General features: G+C 42.2%; 1 protein-coding gene across 1 annotated transcript in view; it reads right to left on the reverse strand.

Annotated features, from left to right (window-relative positions):
• The window catches only part of Col25a1 (collagen type XXV alpha 1 chain), a 392,115-nt gene that overhangs the window by 151,953 nt on the left and 228,114 nt on the right, over positions 1-12,048 (reverse strand). Inside the window, exons 6-7 of the mRNA XM_075981333.1 lie at positions 4,689-4,715; positions 4,523-4,549 (exon numbers count right to left, since the gene is read on the reverse strand). Coding sequence (XP_075837448.1) covers positions 4,523-4,549; positions 4,689-4,715 — 54 coding nt within the window. The remainder of the gene's footprint in view (positions 1-4,522; positions 4,550-4,688; positions 4,716-12,048) is intronic.

Genomic DNA, 12,048 nt, shown 5'->3' on the forward strand with positions numbered 1-12,048 from the left:
CATTCTACCAGCTCTGAGAGCTGTCGGCTCTAATACCTGTGTTGAAGTTTCTTACCCTGTCCTTTAATTGTACTTCCAGACTGCTTTTAGAACATAAAAACCTGTCCCTAGCAGCAAGTGTGTGTGTATGTGCGTGGTGTGTAATAACAATTAATAAAAAAGAGACCATGAATTTGAAAAACAAAGCAATACAGGAGGATTTGGAGACATGGCAGAGAAGGGGAAATAATGTAATTATAATTTCAAAAGATAAAAGATATAAATTAAAAAAAAATAATCTAGTTACATTATATCCATGGTCCCTGCTACTGAACCCAAGCCCACATACAGCTCAAATCTACCCCTGGTCCTATGTCCTAAGCTTTCTCTCTCATCAACTTCTTTTTAACTAGTGGCATCCTGCTTTTCCCTTCACAAGCCCAGGTTTTCACTTGGCATTTTGCCACCTGCTTATATAATAGTGTCACAACACCCCCTCATTGCTCCTCCAAACTTCAGGACAACTATGTGATCCAGTCTGAGCCACGAGACACAAGCAGATGTCTATGAGATTATGGAAGAGAGTTTGTTTTCCTGATGCAGGCTTTATCCTCTGTGCTAATACGAAAGCAGAGGTGGCAGAGAGACATGAATGGGCATTCTTACATACCTACGAGAGAGGAATAAGATCCGCAGAGACTTTCATAGCAACACCGTGGAGTTATGTAATCAACACCATCAACTGCCTTCTAGATCTCTATGATAAGAATAAGTCACACACTTCAGGTCCCACGGCCGTGTGCTTTGGTGTGGTGCATACTTTCGTGTCTCCTCCACTCACCAGTGTAACACCTCACTGTCCGACTTCTGACCGGTGTGCCCCAGGTGACCCTTTCCCTCCAGATACACCTGTTATCCCAAGCAGAGCGTCTCAACTTCTGCAGACCTCTCCATCAGGAACAGACAACCTCTTTACAGCCTGGATTCTTATGGGCTTGCCTTGGGTGATGGGCAGAACTTTCCTGTCTGTTTGCTCTCTCAGTTCTTAGTTTCTTTCACTACTGACACCCAACAGTCTAGGGATGCAGAAACCTTCAGTGATGTTTTGTTGCCATGCAGGCTACATTCAACTTCCACAAAATATAGCTTTAACGAAAATAAACCAGTCTGATACTTTTCAATCTTTAACATGCTCTTAGCAAATGAAATGTCGCTGTTCTTTAAATGAATTCTTTTGTTTTCCATGTGTATAATTTTTATAGTATTTTCACTCCCTGGAAGGTGTAATATTTTGCTTAATTTTGATTACTTTAAAAAGAGAGGCCAAGCCAGAGCTCAAATGACCTCAACTGACCTCAACCAAAGTGGCTAGTGTTTGCTTGAGGCAGTTTCTGAGGCACCCTAGGCTGGTCTTGAACTTGCTGTGTAGTCAAGGCTGCCCAGTGACACTGGACATGGAAGGATTTTCACTTCCCCAGTTTCTCTTTGGGTAACCACGTAAGGGGTAGATATACAACCACAGTGTTCTTAGTGGGACCTCTGAGAGCCTATACTTCTTGGAGGTGGCAAAACCTAGCAAAGATGTATCAAGTCCTTACTATTCTATGACAGACCAAGTCTTCCTTCTGTGCTGCAGGGGGAAAAGGACAAACTTTATAGCCATCAAGCAAGTAAGTAAGGATCAAGCTTTGAATGGGAAGTGAGGGACGTTTTCCTTTGACCGTGATGTCTGTGATGCGATCTCAGCCAATAGGAGCTGAGGACAAGACACTCAGAAGAAAGGGTAACTGCAAACATCATTGAGCGGTGTGTGAGGGCGGTGTAGAGGTCTGGGAACACACAGAAAGTTGTGGCCTGAAGTTGGTGGGCAAAAAAGAACAGGGTGAGACGAGGTGGCAAAGGGCAACCTTAAGGGTCCAAAGGAGCCAACACAGCAGTGTGCACTTAACTCCAAGGCCTTATGCCAAGACTACCATGACCTGATTTACAAAGGAAAAACGATCTCTCTGGCTGTTTGGCAGAAAATGCATCAGGGTCAAGAGTGGAAACAAGATAAATTGGGAGATTGTGTGAGATAGCAGTAGCTCGAATTTGGCGTGCTGGGTAGGGGTGAGGAGAAAGAAGTGGATCCATTCATGGTCTCCATGGCATTCAGCAGAGTGCTGTGGATACGGCAATGCTTGGTCTATGTGCCTTGATGTATGCTCAAGACTTCAAGAGCAGTGTTGCCTTCTTAGTTTCTATATGTTCTTATCCCTCCTGCTTCCATCCACACCTTGTGGCTTACTATATTGCTTTGCTATTTGGAGAAACGGAGCCAGGAGGGATTTCATATTTCAGAAAAACACTGTGGCTACCGTCATGTAAAGCTACCCGATAAAGAATACAAATCACAGTGGAGGGTCAGTGTGGAAATTATGCAAAGAAATAAATCATCTGAAACAAATGGAACAACATAGGAATCTACATCTGTGATAAAACAAAATGGGCAAATACAGACATCTATATTATTTACACAAAATAAAATTATAGTCATCATGAGTTAGCTACACACTATGTTGGGCTCAAAGTAAATAAGAGATTCTCCAATAAACATCAGCTGGAATACTATGCCTACACAGAAGACACGACAATCAATTTTCATTACAATTGAAGACTTCTCCAGTTTTGTTTTACTTTTCTATGAGAGTAGGGGTTATTCCTTTACTCCTTTTTATATGATATATTTCCTGATTAGTAAGCTCATCAGATATGACTACAATGGGCTGTGTACACAATTCTAGAACTCTTTAAATGACCTGTTTGATCTTCAGGTAGCGCTCTTAAGAGAAGATGAGCTAAGCTTGGGTCCCCATTGTCTTCGCATGCGCCACTTAGCACGCTGCGAGAAAACAAGACCCGTTCTTGCCATTTTCCACCCGAAACGCTAAATGGCGCCTGAATTGTGTGAAACTTGGCTCCAGCCAGTGTGAAAACTGGCTGAAGTCTGTACGAGAGGCTGTCTGGGTTTGTCAAAGTAGTTCGTGAACTTTGGCCAAACTTTCTCAGCTCCTAGTCCAAGACTCTGTTTGTAATGCAACACGAAACCACGTGGATTTCAGGTGGTGTCAGGTTTCACCTTGGAAATTTGGCCTCGCTTTCTAATCAATCATCACTTTTAGTAACGATGAAAGCCAACACACCTTTCTGGGAAAGAAGACGGAGCCCTGACTGATGACAGCTAGGCTGTGAACCGCCCCAGCACTTCCCCTGCCAAAGGAACAGTTCTCAGAATGGGGACTTTCCCTCGGACCTGGAGAGGCCAAGCGGAGGGATTCTGATAGTGGGTGTAGAAAGACGTGATACTCAATGCAGGGAGACCAGCCGCGTGAAATATCACCACCCACAGATCAAGGGGCTCTCATCTCATCATTAGAGGCTACGGGTTCCATTCCATCCCCACTCATGACAGTAGATACTGTGATGCTCAGTGATGGACCACTGATGAGGTTTTTTAGCTTGGAGGCAGATATCAACAGGATAACTGTCATGAAAGACCCGCCTGCTGGGAGGCGTCACTGTTTCAGCTCGAAGCAGCTGAAGAATAGGAAGGAAAGCAAATCCAAGCACCTTTACCCAGCTTTACAGAGCATGAGGCAAAATGAAGGCACAAACCTTTCCCATCTGCATCAACTGTGTATTTTGAAAATAATATGCTCTGCAGTATTCATAAATTCAATAATTAACCAAACGCAGTATATTTTACAGAGACACCTCCATAGTTTCTGTTTTCAACCTGAATATTTTAAATGTATGTTTCCACTGTAAAAAAAAAAATTCTCTCTTCAACCAAATACTCGCTTTTGTGCGTAGTGACATGAGAAAATTGAGAGGTATGTCTGAACAGAGCCACTACATCATTGGAACAGTATGTCTGAACATTCAAGTAATGAGGCACAGATGTGAACCCAAGGACTTGGCACTACCAAGGCAACAACAAAGCATTTGCCACTGGTTATGATGGTCGAAGGGGCCACATTTGAGTGGAGAAGAAACGGCCCTCCGCCCACAGTGCTAAATTGTGTTACACCTTTTATCTGCCTTACAAATCTGGAAAAAAACAAGGAATCCAGACAAGCACTATTCAAACTTACAAGGGAGAATAAATACGTAAAATGCGATAATATTTTTTTGTCTATGCTAGAACGCAGTTATGCAATAGCACGAGAAGTTTCATCAGAGGGAAATGCCAAATTCAAGAGAACACCACATGGCCTTTATGCTGCAAACCAATGTGTGCACATCTGAAGACCCCAACAGTCGCAGGAAAGGTGGCTGTTGATGGCTCCGGGAGGCTCATTAACTGTAGAATGTTGTATTTGGAATCAAGCTATGATAATGCGCAAGATCCACATATTCATTAGGAAGATACTTCTTGCTTATGGGTGGTTTGTCGAGTTTTTCAGCTGTTACTAAATCATGCACTACACAAAGGGGAAGGATAGTTAGGATGCTGTGAGCTAGAAAATCACTTCCCACCCCGGACAACAAGTGCATCACTTACCCGAGGCCCCTGATCGCCTTGTTCTCCCTGCAGAACAACAAAACGAGATGACAGTTTTATCTACAATCCATACATGATGCTTAATAAAAAAAAAGTCTAGACACACACCATAGACCACGCCAATATCAATTTCCAGTAAATTAATTTCATTAATACATTTTCTCACCTTATCGCCTTTTGGACCAGGGGGGCCCTGGGGAGAAAAAAGAAAAAAGAAAATATTAGCTTTAAAAGAACTTGAGTAAATTTACCTGGTCAATTGAAAGATTTATGTGAAATGCAGACAGCCACAGTTGTCAAGAGGTTTCTCAAATTTGGTTTCTAAATTATAATTGTAATATAATTAGAAAAAGAAAACAGTAGATGTGTATGCATGTAATACATATACATCATATGGATCAAGTGTGCCAAAGAAGCTGTGACATGCTCAGTATACGCGAGCTACACTGGCAAGGCAGGAACGCCTGCTCTGACCTGCCTTTGCCAACAGCCTACACCAATAGCCTCTCTTGGTTCTGCTAGTAGAATCCAGCTGCCTTCATTCTGTACCTAAAGGAAACCATACAGCATGTGCCTGGACTGTTTTGTTCAAAACCTGTGAAGGTCATCTATAATTGTGTGTGTAGCCGTAGACTTGTTCTTACTGCTTTATAAAATTCTATATATGACGTATTTGTCCATCCTGCTGCGGACAGTAATTTGATTCTAGGAGTTGCTAGAGTCTTGGCTATTGTAAATTGCTGCTAGGGATACCCTAATGTCAGGGTTTTGGTGAGACACCAGTGTGCAGTTCTGTTGAGTGTGTATCTAAGGAAGGTTAAAGAGTACGTTCACTTTTACTTCCGGAGACACTCCCTAGTGGTTTCCTATGTTCCAGATCATCTCCAATGCTTGAAACTTTCTCCTTTTCATCTTACTTGTTCTTGTAGGGTATAATAATTTAACTTTATTTTATAGTTCCCTAGTGATAAACTGAGCACTTTTTAAATATACCTATTCAATATTTTACATTCTTCTCATAAAAAATTATCAGCTTTTGCCTTTGCTTCACTAAATTATTCTACCGATCTGTTAGAATGTATTATATATTATATGCCACATATATACATATATAAAGATTTAGAAATCTTTACATATTCTGAATTTTTTGCGATCTGTGTTTACTAGAAATATATATTTGCATGCTATATTCTGATTTTACATTCTATTGAGATGTTCTTTGTTTAGAAGGTGGTAGTGCTGGTACTTGAACTCAGGGCCTTGGGAATCTATGCAAATGCTCCATTACAAGCTACATCTCAAGTCCCTAGTGGGGTATCTTCAATGAACAGATACTACTAATTTTAATAAAAGTCAATATACCATTTTTTCCCTTTATTGTGACACATGCAGTCAACTAAAGAAATCTGTAGCTATTGCACAGCCAGAGGAAGTCCGTCTGTTTATTCTACAAGCGAAAAGGTTTATTATTGCATCTTTCATATTTGAGTGTGACTTCACTGAGAACTGGTTTTACGGGAGGTGAAGTCAGGATGGTTTTCGTCCCCCGGTGGTTATCAAGTTAACTGAATACTGTTAACAGCAAATGGCATCTTTTCCCCGTTGTGGTACCGTGTTACCTTTCTCATAAATCAGGTGACCACATGTGTACATAATATTTTCTCGGAGGAATTTCTTCTTGGTGAGAGCCTGCCTATTCTTCTAGTAAGAAATATTCTTTCTAGAGGCATCAATTATGCTGTCTATTCTAATTCTTGATAATAAAGTCATGTTTTGTGGTTTAACACAGCCCAAGGAATTAGAATGTCTGTCTCATAATTATCTCTACTAATTCCATTTATAGTGGGGCCAGAACATGAACAAGCCTGGACAGGAAATAGGCAAGGGGTCTATCTATAGTGATATTTCACTTGTATTTTAACAAATAAGGCTTGCCTGAAGATCAGAGTGTAAAACAGCCCCACTGATCAGCCTTACAGACCAGACTAGTAGTGACACATACCATTAATCCCAGTAAACACACTAATTGCCATAGAAACCAGGCAATAGTGGTGCAGGCCTTTAATCCCAGCATGAGAGAAGAATATAAGATGGGAGGAGACGGCTCCCAGACACAGTTTCATTCTGAGATTCCTGGAGGCAGGATCGCCATTTTCAGACTGAGGTAGAGGAAAGAGCCAGTGGTTGGCTGCTTTGCTTTTTTGGTCTTCAGGTTGAACCCCAATCTCTCTCTCTGAGTTTTTGTTAGTCATGCTACATCTATCAGAAGGGGCTCTATCACTACTGGTAGGAACACAGGACTCCTGCTCCAACAAAAATGTCACCTTCTAATAAGTGTCAGCCACAGAGGGGTGGCACTGAAGCCCTGCTTTCTTCACTGTTATCTTTGTGTTCCGCTTTGCATTCCCGCATCACAAAGAGATCCGTCTGCTTATTCTAAAGCAACAGCTTTATCATTGTCTGTTTCATATTTGCACTCCAATTCACTGGAACTGATTTTCTATACCATGTGGCTATCTGGGTTGTGTAGGTAACACGCCTTTCTGGTGAGATCTGTGAGGTTATCCTGAAAGCGACAGCAACAGAATCGTGGCTCGTATTTTGCATATTTTCTCATCAACAAGGAACTGTGAGTTGTTGTTACATTTAATCTCCCCCCCCCAATGCAATGAAGAATTATGATAATCCTTTTAGAGAGGCCAAAAATGCAACTCAGATCTTTCCTATGTGGGGCCTCTTCGAAATGAGCTGTCCAGGATTTTAATTCATTCTGCATGACTTTAAATACCAAGACCATGGAACAGAGACATGGAACTTGATTCTCAGAATTGCCCATTTGTCTGGTGCCTGCTCTCAGCATGCGATTTCTGAAATGGCCCCCACTGCACATCCCACGGCCACAAACACCAGCCCTAAGGTTGTAGGTTCTAAATGAGGAAAAAAGACCATAAAAGGCAGAGAAAGTTGCAGGAGAGAAGGCTCAGATAATGCAATTACCTTCATAAAATCCATTTCTCTTTATCCTCCAGATAACTTTTTCAATGATTATGGGGAAGCTAGGAGAATTATATTTTAGCATTTTCAGTGAATGTTTAACATACCTATTGATATTTTCAGTAAATAAAGCAGTGAGGAAATGAGAAACACCAAAGCTAAGGATATTTATATATATTAAAAAAAACACAGATACTAATGTTGTAAAGGTTGAGTATTTGCTTTGTAGAGCTAAGGGAAAGAGGAACCAGGAGAAGTCACTACCAAAGTTGAAGCGAGGCAGTGGTGAATCCAGTTTTTATTAAAGTAGCATTTTAACAAGCTATATTTTAAACGTGCATTTGTTGAAAGTCTATTTAAAGTTTATCACTGTTCTAAGACATGGTTAAAGGATATGGTAGAAGAGGCCAATCTAGGAAAATGTGGTGTCTACCTCCAACAAAGCTAAATAGTATCTTTCTTTTTCTTTCTTCCTCTCTGTCTCCTTCCTTCCTTCCTTCCTTCCTTCCTTCCTTCCTTCCTTCCTTCCTTCCTTCCTTCCTTCATTCCTTCATTCCTTCCTATTCCTTTTTCTCTTTCTTTTCAGTGCTGAGGACCGAACCCAGGGCCTTGTGATTGCTAGAAAAATGCTTGACCACTGACCTGATCTAAATCCCCGTCCCCTAAGTAGTGTATTTCTGACTTCATTAAGGTTAAGTAACAATGACTTCTAGAAACCCAGAGACCTTCAAATCAGCTCTTACTGTGGACCCTTACCCAGCCTCTCCCCTCGCCTCTCAAAGGTTCCCCTCTTCACAGTTTTGTCTGACTCCCTAGTGAGACCTCAGAGGCTGGCCCCTCTAAAGGCACGCGATTTGGTTATGTGTGGCATAACTGATGTTGAAGCTTGTTTAAAATGCGCCCACAATGAATGGGGAGCAAAAATGAATCTTCTAGAAAACCAATGGTCATTGTCAAATCCACATGTATTGACTAGAGCCAGAGTGCCCCGTGTAGGATGCCCAATCCATGGCTTCATCAAAAACCTGAGCAGCAAATTCTGCTGTTCCCCAGCCATGTTTCTGAGCAGAGAGCATGGTGCCCTGCACCTGCCAAGCTCAAGACAGCAACAAAGTCAAGGTCACCCTCTACACACAGCTGTGGTGGCTAGTCAGGACACGCTCCCTCCTGTGCTCAGGGGTGACAGAGGATGCTTTCTTCTACTAGGACTGAAATCCTGTTCTTTCTGAGTTGGGCCTCTTCACTGAGAAGATGGGCTCAATCTGATGAACCAGGAGGGCTATGACAGAGAGCCATGTTTATAACTTCAGGAGCCAGGCTGCTTTTTCAAGTCAAAATACCACAGCACAAGGAGTTTCTCTGATATTTAACCTTTACAGTTCATTTTGGGTCATGGACTCATTTTTGTCTGATCTCTAAAACTGGTTTTTAAAACCCTTATTAGCGCTAACTAAAAGACAAGCAGCAATACAAGTTAATGGCTCTAATCATTTCATTTATGAAGATTTGTTAAAAGAATTTTTATTTTATGTGTATGAGTGTTTTCCTGCATGTATGTACATACCATGTATGCTTGGTGTTCACATTATGGACAGTTATGATTAGCCGTGTGGGTGCTAGGAACTGAGCCTGGATCCTTTGCAAGAGCAGACAATGAGCTTAACCACTGAGCTATCTCTTTAGCCCTAACTTGAGAGTCTTCGTAAATAGCATTTTGCTGTTCCAATTATACTACCCTTAACAAAATATAGTACACTATCAATGACTATAAGGTAATTAATCCAAAGTCACATTTGCTGCTAAAACAAAGCTAAGGTCAATGTAAAAGAAACGTGTGGACTGGCTGTGGGTCACAGCTTTGGGTAAGGCTTTTGGGGACAGGTCTGTAACCTGTCTGGAATGTTGCATACATCCCACTCATAAATAGAACTATCATTTCTAAATAGCTTTGCATAATCAGGCTCAGTGACAGAAATACTGAAAGATGCTAATAAAGATTATGTCTGTCATTACAGTCAGGCGGGAACACTCTTCAGTATGTTGGTTCTTGGCCTTCCTACTGCTGCGACCCTTTAATACAGTTCCTCATGCTGTGTGACCCCAACCATAAAATTATTTCATTGTTACATGATAGCTGTAATTTTGCTATGCATAGGAATGTAAATAGCTGGTATGCGGGATATCTGACATGTGACCCCCACAGGGGTTGCAACCCACAGATTGAGAACCGCTGCTTTAACGTATTGTTAGAATGTAGCTGACTTATTACCAAAGAAAGGATCAGTTGATAGAAGCCAATGACAGGCATGGCAAACTAGTCCCTGCTCAAAAAGCATTAAAATCATAATCTATAGTCATCACCTTTCTGTTTGTCTCAGCTCGATTTTGTGACCCCAAGTCTGTTTCTACCCAAATAACTGGAGTTTTAGCATATCTTATTGCCTATTTCCATAAACACCAAACTAAAAGCAAAGAGAGGCCTGGTGGAAGAGCTTCAGACAATATCTGATGACATTTCAATTTGTTTTAAAGTGAGTGAGACGAGGCTGAGAGAGAGGAGTGTGTCATGGGGCCGAGTGTCCCAACAGGAGCCCTTTATTAGTTTGAACTGTAAACTTCGCTTACTTTAAAACAGGAACAGTTTAATAACCATGGAAACAAAATTAAACTCTGTTGGAAGGGAAAGGAGCATGTCCCAGGACTCCCAGGCAGGCAGTCACCACAGAAGAGGGGCCTGGTGACCTTTGTCCCTTGATTTTTCAGTCTTGCAAGATAACACGACTCTTTCTGATTAATCTTTTCATTACTGTAGAACTATGAGAGCAAACAGGCTCCATTCTCTAAGTGTTTGTTGCTGTCAGCTGGTCAGTGCTCTCTGCATTTGTAGGGGGGCAGGTTAGTATGACTGAAGTCAGCGAGATGAACCTAGTGTCGTATAGGATGATGGGAAGAGAGAAAGCAGAAGAGGTGGGGTCAAAAGGGAGCACTGTAATTGGCTCTCTGAGGTTGGCCAGATATAAAGGGGGAGGCAGGGCGTGCAAAGGCAAGAGAGGAAGACAGAACGTGTGGAAGGTTGAGAGGACACCACGCTATCCCAGAAAGATGGCCCTCACTTGAGAAGAACAGATGTGGACCTGGGAGTGGAAACAGGAATAGCAGGAAAGAGGGCTTTGCAGAAGGCTGGTTGGCCACACTCTGGTGTCTGGACCAGAGCCTGTCAGCAGCTTCAGGGAGGTACAGTAGGGTGTGTCTGCTCTGAGGGACTCAGAGTGGGGGATGTTAGCAGTGGAGAGTTGTTCTCTTGGTCCCAGTGAGTGGTAAGGAAGTTATGAGACAAGGGGAGGCAGCGAGGCTCCATGAAAAATGGTAGACTTGGGGGACATTTCTGAAATTGGACAGACAAGAATGGATGATTGCCTGGACCTGAGGGGCCTTTATGGACTCTTCACATGTTTAAAGAAGTCTGACATTATTGGAAAAGTTAAAATTTAAGTGAATTTGTAGAAAAACATTGGCCTAAGTTAGTTCAGCTCAGGTGAAGAGCTGTTCCAAGGTCAAGTGAATCCTATGTAGTTTAAATCCGGACTTGGGGTTGCACTTTAGATCTAGAGGATTGATTGGCCTGATTGGAAATGGCAGTGTGGAAGGGGCACAGAGAACGAAGAAAAGAGAGGAAAGAAGAGGAGAGGGGAGAAGGGAGGAGATGAGGTTAGAGGAGGAGAGGGGAGAGGGAGGGAAAGGAAGAGAGGAGATGGGAGGGGAAGAAAAAGATATGAGGAGAAGAGAGGAAAGAAAGGCACACACATGAATCGATAGTATTGGTCGTGGCATGACAATCTCTGTATAGTGCCCGATCTGTAATCTTCAGCACATGGTGGTCACACTATGCCATGATCAAAATATTACCCATCTTGTATGTTAATATCTGGATATAGTATGTCTTCGTTACATTTCTCTTCCTCTACTTCTTAAGTTGCAAACTGCATTAGGTTCCTGTATTTTAATACCTATCTTTGAAGGGGAAGATGCCAGCCTTCTACTCCAGGGGTTCCCTTATGGGACAGCACAGCCCCAGTGAACCAGATGGCTGATCTAAGTCTCTCTGTGGGCTCAAGAGTTCTTGCAACAATGCTTTATTGATGCTTACAGTTTCCCAGCGGAGAAAGAGACAGGAGTGTGGTATTGAGATGGTGCCTCAACTGTACTGACTGGAGACTTCTGTCTCCACACACACACATAGTGGCCTTCAGAAAGTGAGATACATACCTAAACCACACACTTGCAAGGTATTTTTTTGTTATTTGTTTTTGTTGTTGTTTTTCAAGACAGAGTTTCTCTGAAGTTTTGGAGCTTGCCCTGGAAAGTAGCTCTTGTAGGCCAGGCTGACCTCCAACTCACAGAGATCCGCCTGCCTCTGCCTCCTGAGTGCTGGGATTAAAGGCGTGCGCCACCACTGCCCGGCTACACTTGAAGTTTTTAGTACATTTCTGAAACTACAAAAAAGGACGCTGCAAATAACATTGACAATTGAG

This window comes from Microtus pennsylvanicus, chromosome 7, assembly GCF_037038515.1.
Source record: "Microtus pennsylvanicus isolate mMicPen1 chromosome 7, mMicPen1.hap1, whole genome shotgun sequence".
NCBI lineage: Eukaryota > Metazoa > Chordata > Mammalia > Rodentia > Cricetidae > Microtus > Microtus pennsylvanicus.